Here is a 7,482-nt window from a genome sequence, read left to right as displayed (position 1 = left end):
CTGGGTGGGGGGTGGGGGGGGCGATACTGGGTGGGGGTGGGGGGGGACGATACTGGGTGGGGGTGGGGGGGGCGTTACTGGGTGGGGGTGGCGATACTGGGTGGGGGTGGGGGGGGCGATACTGGGTGGGGGTGGGGGTGGGGGGGGCGATACTGGGTGGGGGGGCGATACTGGGTGGGAGGGCGATACTGGGTGGGGGTGGGGGGGCGATACTGGGTGGGGGTGGGGGGGGGCGATACTGGGTGGGGGTGGGGGGGGGCGATACCGGCAGGGGCGGGGGGGGGCGATACCGGCAGGGGCCGGAGGGGGGGGGGCGATAACGGCAGGGGCGGGAGGGGCGATACCGGCAGGGGCGGGAGCAGGAGGGGGGGGCCGATACCGGCAGGGGCGGGGGGGGGGGGGGGGGGGGGCGCGATACCGGCAGGGCGGGGGGGGGGGGGGGGGGGGCGCGATACCGGCAGGGGCGGGGGGAGCGATACCGGGAGGGGCGGGGGGGGGGGGCCATACCGGCAGGGGCGGGGGGGGGGATACCGGCAGGGGCGGGGTGGGGGGGGGGGGCGATACCGGCAGGGGCGGAGGGGGGGCGCGATGCCGGCAGGGGCGGGGGGGGGGCGATACTGGCAGGGGCGGGGGGGGCGAAACCGGCAGGGGCGGGGGGGCGAAACCGGCAGGGGCGGGGGGGGCGACACCGGGCAGGGGCGGGGGGGGCGACACCGGCAGGGGCGGGGGGGCGACACCGGCAGGGGCGGGGGGGGCGACACCGGCAGGGGCGGGGGGGGCGACACCGGCAGGGGCGGGGGGGGGCGACACCGGCAGGGGCGGGGGGGGCGACACCGGCAGGGGCGGGGGGGCGACACCGGCAGGGGCGGGGGGGGCGACACCGGCAGGGGCGGGGGGGCGACACCGGCAGGGGCGGGGGGGGGGCGATACCGGCAGCGGCGGGGGGGCGATACCGGCAGGGGCGGGGGGGCGATACCGGCAGGGGCGGGTGGCGATACCGGTAGGGGCGGGGGGGGGTGATACCGGCAGGGCGGGGGGGGATACTAGGTGGGGAAGCGGGACGATACCGGCAGGGGCAGGGGGCGATACCGGCAGGGGCAGGGGGGCGATACCGGCAGTGGCAGGGGGGCGATACCGGCAGGGGCAGGGGGGGCGATACCGGCAGGGGCAGGGGGGGCGATACCGGCAGGGGCAGGGGGGGCGATACCGGCAGGGGCAGGGGGGGCGATACCGGCAGGGGCAGGGGGGGCGATACCGGCAGGGGCAGGGGGGGCGATACCGGCAGGGGCAGGGGGGGCGATACCGGCAGGGGCAGGGGGGGCGATACCGGCAGGGGCAGGGGGGCGATACCGGCAGGGGCAGGGGGGGCCATACCGGCAGGGGCAGGGGGGGCGATACCGGCAGGGGCAGGGGGGGGCGATACCGGCAGGGGCAGTGGGGGCGATACCGGCAGGGGCAGGGGGGGCGATACCGGCAGGGGCAGGGGGGCGATACCGGCAGGGGCAGGGGGGGGGCGATACCGCAAGGGGCAGGGGGGCGATACTCGCAGGGGCAGGGGGCGATACCGGCAGGGGCCGGGGGCGATACTGGGTGGGGAAGGGGCAGGGGGCGATACTGGATGGGGAAGGGGCAGGGGGTGATACTGGCAGGGGCAGGGAGCGGTATTGGGTGTGGGAGGAGCAGAGGGCAATACTGGTAGGGGAGGGGCGGGGTGGTGATACTGGGTGGGGAGGGGCAGTGGGCGATAATGGGCAGGCGGGGGCCGGGGCGGGCAGGGGGCCGAGGAGTGCAGGGGATCGGGGGGCCGGGGCAGGCGGGGTTCGGGGGGCCGGGAACTGGGGGCGCCGGGGCAGGGGGCCAGTAGACCAGGGCAGGGACCTGGGGGCCGGGGGACCGGGGCGGGTGGGGACCGGGGGGCGGGGTGGGCGGGGACGGGACCGGGGGAAGGGGGGGGGCTGGGGGAGGGCGGTGGGCGGTGGGGGCGTGGGCGGGCGGGGGCGTGGGACCGGGTGGGCCGTGGCGGGCAGGGGAGCGCGGGGGGGTGGGGGGGGGGCCGGCGCGGGGGGGGGGGGGGGGGTCGAGGCGGCCGAGGGACCGGGGGGGGGGGGGGGTCGAGGCGGCCGAGGGACCGGGGGGGGGGGGTCGAGGCCGCCGAGGGACCGGGGGGGGGGGGTCGAGGCCGCCGAGGGACCGGGGGGGGGGGGGGGGGTCGAGGCGGCCGAGGGACCGGGGGGGGGGTCGAGGCGGCCGAGGGACCGGGGGGGGGTCGAGGAGGCCGAGGGACCGGGGGGGGGGGTCGAGGAGGCCGAGGGATCGGGGGGTCGAGGACGGCGAGGGATCGGGGGGTCGAGGCCGGCGAGGGATCGGGGGGTCGAGGCCGGCGAGGGATCGGGGGGTCGAGGCCGGCGAGGGATCGGGGGGTCGAGGCCGGCGAGGGATCGGGGGGGTCGAGGCCGGCGAGGGATCGGGGGGGTCGAGGCCGGCGAGGGATCGGGGGGTCGAGGACGGCGAGGGATCGGGGGGTCGAGGACGGCGAGGGATCGGGGGGTCGAGGACGGCGAGGGATCGGGGGGTCGAGGACGGCGAGGGATCGGGGGGTCGAGGACGGCGAGGGATCGGGGGGTCGAGGACGGCGAGGGATCGGGGGGTCGAGGACGGCGAGGGATCGGGGGGTCGAGGACGGCGAGGGATCGGGGGGTCGAGGACGGCGAGGGATCGGGGGGTCGAGGACGGCGAGGGATCGGGGGGTCGAGGACGGCGAGGGATCGGGGGGTCGAGGACGGCGAGGGATCGGGGGGTCGAGGACGGCGAGGGATCGGGGGGTCGAGGACGGCGAGGGATCGGGGGGTCGAGGACGGCGAGGGATCGGGGGGTCGAGGACGGCGAGGGATCGGGGGGTCGAGGACGGCGAGGGATCGGGGGGTCGAGGACGGCGAGGGATCGGGGGGTCGAGGACGGCGAGGGATCGGGGGGTCGAGGACGGCGAGGGATCGGGGGGTCGAGGACGGCGAGGGATCGGGGGGTCGAGGACGGCGAGGGATCGGGGGGTCGAGGACGGCGAGGGATCGGGGGGTCGAGGACGGCGAGGGATCGGGGGGTCGAGGACGGCGAGGGATCGGGGGGTCGAGGACGGCGAGGGATCGGGGGGTCGAGGACGGCGAGGGATCGGGGGGTCGAGGACGGCGAGGGATCGGGGGGTCGAGGACGGCGAGGGATCGGGGGGTCGAGGACGGCGAGGGATCGGGGGGTCGAGGACGGCGAGGGATCGGGGGGTCGAGGACGGCGAGGGATCGGGGGGTCGAGGACGGCGAGGGATCGGGGGGTCGAGGACGGCGAGGGATCGGGGGGTCGAGGACGGCGAGGGATCGGGGGGTCGAGGACGGCGAGGGATCGGGGGGTCGAGGACGGCGAGGGATCGGGGGGTCGAGGACGGCGAGGGATCGGGGGGTCGAGGACGGCGAGGGATCGGGGGGTCGAGGACGGCGAGGGATCGGGGGGTCGAGGACGGCGAGGGATCGGGGGGTCGAGGACGGCGAGGGATCGGGGGGTCGAGGACGGCGAGGGATCGGGTGGTCGAGGACGGCGAGGGATCGGGGGGTCGAGGACGGCGAGGGATCGGGGGGTCGAGGACGGCGAGGGATCGGGGGGTCGAGGACGGCGAGGGATCGGGGGGTCGAGGACGGCGAGGGATCGGGGGGTCGAGGACGGCGAGGGATCGGGGGGTCGAGGACGGCGAGGGATCGGGGGGTCGAGGACGGCGAGGGATCGGGGGGTCGAGGACGGCGAGGGATCGGGGGGTCGAGGACGGCGAGGGATCGGGGGGTCGAGGACGGCGAGGGATCGGGGGGTCGAGGACGGCGAGGGATCGGGGGGTCGAGGACGGCGAGGGATCGGGGGGTCGAGGACGGCGAGGGATCGGGGGGTCGAGGACGGCGAGGGATCGGGGGGTCGAGGACGGCGAGGGATCGGGGGGTCGAGGACGGCGAGGGATCGGGGGGTCGAGGACGGCGAGGGATCGGGGGGTCGAGGACGGCGAGGGATCGGGGGGTCGAGGACGGCGAGGGATCGGGGGGTCGAGGACGGCGAGGGATCGGGGGGTCGAGGACGGCGAGGGATCGGGGGGTCGAGGACGGCGAGGGATCGGGGGGTCGAGGACGGCGAGGGATCGGGGGGTCGAGGACGGCGAGGGATCGGGGGGTCGAGGACGGCGAGGGATCGGGGGGTCGAGGACGGCGAGGGATCGGGGGGTCGAGGACGGCGAGGGATCGGGGGGTCGAGGACGGCGAGGGATCGGGGGGTCGAGGACGGCGAGGGATCGGGGGGTCGAGGACGGCGAGGGATCGGGGGGTCGAGGACGGCGAGGGATCGGGGGGTCGAGGACGGCGAGGGATCGGGGGGTCGAGGACGGCGAGGGATCGGGGGGTCGAGGACGGCGAGGGATCGGGGGGTCGAGGACGGCGAGGGATCGGGGGGTCGAGGACGGCGAGGGATCGGGGGGTCGAGGACGGCGAGGGATCGGGGGGTCGAGGACGGCGAGGGATCGGGGGGTCGAGGACGGCGAGGGATCGGGGGGTCGAGGACGGCGAGGGATCGGGGGGTCGAGGACGGCGAGGGATCGGGGGGTCGAGGACGGCGAGGGATCGGGGGGTCGAGGACGGCGAGGGATCGGGGGGTCGAGGACGGCGAGGGATCGGGGGGTCGAGGACGGCGAGGGATCGGGGGGTCGAGGACGGCGAGGGATCGGGGGGTCGAGGACGGCGAGGGATCGGGGGGTCGAGGACGGCGAGGGATCGGGGGGTCGAGGACGGCGAGGGATCGGGGGGTCGAGGACGGCGAGGGATCGGGGGGTCGAGGACGGCGAGGGATCGGGGGGTCGAGGACGGCGAGGGATCGGGGGGTCGAGGACGGCGAGGGATCGGGGGGTCGAGGACGGCGAGGGATCGGGGGGTCGAGGACGGCGAGGGATCGGGTGGTCGAGGACGGCGAGGGATCGGGGGGTCGAGGACGGCGAGGGATCGGGGGGTCGAGGACGGCGAGGGATCGGGGGGTCGAGGACGGCGAGGGATCGGGGGGTCGAGGACGGCGAGGGATCGGGGGGTCGAGGACGGCGAGGGATCGGGGGGTCGAGGACGGCGAGGGATCGGGGGGTCGAGGACGGCGAGGGATCGGGGGGTCGAGGACGGCGAGGGATCGGGGGGTCGAGGACGGCGAGGGATCGGGGGGTCGAGGACGGCGAGGGATCGGGGGGTCGAGGACGGCGAGGGATCGGGGGGTCGAGGACGGCGAGGGATCGGGGGGTCGAGGACGGCGAGGGATCGGGGGGTCGAGGACGGCGAGGGTTCGGGGGGTCGAGGACGGCGAGGGATCGGGGGGGTCGAGGACGGCGAGGGATCGGGGGGTCGAGGCCGGCGAGGGATCGGGGGGTCGAGGCCGGCGAGGGATCGGGGGGGTCGAGGCCGGCGAGGGATCGGGGGATCGAGGCCGGCGAGGGATCGGGGGGGGTCGAGGTTGGCGAGGGATCAGGGGGTTGAGGTTGGCATGGCATCGGGGGGCCAAGGTGGGTGCCAGCCCGGGGTGGGGGGGGTGGGGGGGGGGGAGAGAGGTCGAGGTGGGTGCCAGCCGGGGGAAGGGGGGGGGTTCGAGGTGGGCGAGGGATTGGGGTGGGGGCACGGGATCGGGGGTCGAGGTGGGTGCGGGCCCGGGTAGGGAGGGGGGTTTGGGGGTCGATGCTGACGGGCCGCAGCTCCAGACCCGGACCCGAAGTTTGAGCTGAAAAGCCGGCGGCTCGAAAGTTTGCCGGTGAGTGAGGGTCAGCGCGAGGCCCCTGCCCCTGGCCCCCTGCCCCCTGCCCCCGGCCCCGCACCTTGACTCGGAGCGCCTGGTGGATGTCGCTCGCCAGTTGTCCTTTCCACCACTGCTCCTCCGGCTCCATCCTTCCCATCCACACAAAGAGGCTCCTCCGCTCCGAGCACACAGGCATCCGGCACCGACGACGGCCGGGCGCTCGGTACTCGGCTTCACCCCGCTCCGCCTCCAACCAGCGCAGCAGAGAGCCTGGGCTGCGGCTGGCGGCGGACCCGACAGCGGAGAGCCCGAGCCCCTCTGCTCCCCCCGAGCTCAACCCCCAACCGCAGCGGCTGCAGCTGGCCGGCCGCCGGCCACCGCGCATGCGCCAACAGCCACCCTCCCGCAGGCCAGGCCAGGCCGGGCCCGGCTGGAGGGGGCGGGGCTACTGGACAAAGGGGCGGGAGTAGAGGATAGTGGGCGGGGGCCAGTGGATAAAAGGGCGGGGCCATGGTGGAATGGGCGGGGCTGTTGCAAATTGTGGGCGGGGCCAGTGGGATTGTTGGCTGGGAATAAGGTGAGAAAGTGGGCGGTGTTATCTGAAGTGGGCGGGGACCTGAGAGAATGGGTGGAGCTATAGGGCAAGGGCGGGGCTATATGTGTAGGGCGGAGCTGCAGAAGAGGGGTTGGGCTAGAAGCAACAGGTGTAAAAAGGAAGAGAGGTCCAGGTGAACATAAATCTGGTTGAAAATGAAGATAGTTATAGCGAACATGAAAATAGCAAAGGAGTTCAACAAATATTTTGCATGTTCTTATTTGGAAGATACTCCAAACATCCCATTGATGCTAAGAAGTACAATTGGGACTAGCTGGGAAGGCGCCATGGTTGACATGAAATGGTTGGGCTGAAGGGCCTGTTTCTGTGCTGTATTGCTCCATGACTCTAATATGGGAGAGGTATGAGGTAAACTAATGGGGCTAAAGGCAGCACGGAAACAGACCCTTCGGCCCAACCAGTCCATGTCGACCATGGCGTCTTCCCAGCTAGTCCCAATTGTATTTCTTAGCATCAATGGGATGTTTGGAGTATCTTCCCCTGGCCCTGAAGGCTTGCACACCAGGATCCTAAAGAAAGTAGCGACAGAGATAGTGGATGCATTGGTTGCAATTTTCCAAAAATCCTTAGATTCTGGAGAAGTACCGAAGGATTGGAAAACTGCATATTCAAAAAGGGAGGGAGTCAAAAAGTGCATAACTATAGGCCAATTAGCTTATCATCTATTGTTAGAAAAATTTTGAAATCAATTATTAAGGAAGTTACAGCAGCATATTTGGAAAATCATAAACCAATCAAGCAGAGTCAATATGGCTTCATGAAAAGGAAATCATGTCTAACTAATTTATTAGAGTTTTCAAGGAAACCTCAACCAGAGTGAATAGAGCGGAACCAGTAGATGTTTTGTATTTGGACTTCTAAAATGCATTCAACAAAGTACCTCACAAATGGTTAGGTCATAAGATAAGAGCCCATGATGTTGGAGGTAGTATATTGGCATGGATAGAAAATTGGCTCATGGGAAACAGCGAGTGAGGATAAGGGGTTCTTTTTCAGGTTGACAACCTGTAACCAGTGGGGTTCCACAGGGATCAGTGCTGGGACCACAACTGTTTACAATATATATTAATGACTTGGAGGAA

The 7,482-nt window shown here is 72.1% G+C and overlaps 1 protein-coding gene across 2 annotated transcripts in view; it reads right to left on the bottom strand.

Annotated features, from left to right (window-relative positions):
* The window catches only part of ccnjl (cyclin J-like), a 120,774-nt gene extending 114,620 nt beyond the window's left edge, over positions 1 to 6,154 (bottom strand). The window contains exon 1 of one of the 2 annotated variants that reach the window (XM_078231164.1): positions 5,864 to 6,154. In XM_078231164.1, coding sequence (XP_078087290.1) covers positions 5,864 to 5,980 — 117 coding nt within the window. In that variant the 5' untranslated portion in view covers positions 5,981 to 6,154. The remainder of the gene's footprint in view (positions 1 to 5,863) is intronic. The other variant, XM_078231166.1, reaches the window with a different exon arrangement.
* Between the last annotated feature and the right edge of the window lie 1,328 nt (positions 6,155 to 7,482).

The sequence above is a fragment of the Mustelus asterias genome, chromosome 16 (genome assembly GCF_964213995.1).
Source record: "Mustelus asterias chromosome 16, sMusAst1.hap1.1, whole genome shotgun sequence".
Taxonomy (NCBI): domain Eukaryota; kingdom Metazoa; phylum Chordata; class Chondrichthyes; order Carcharhiniformes; family Triakidae; genus Mustelus; species Mustelus asterias.
Note: the sequence above shows the minus strand (reverse complement) of the source record. Positions and strands in the feature narration are given on the sequence as shown.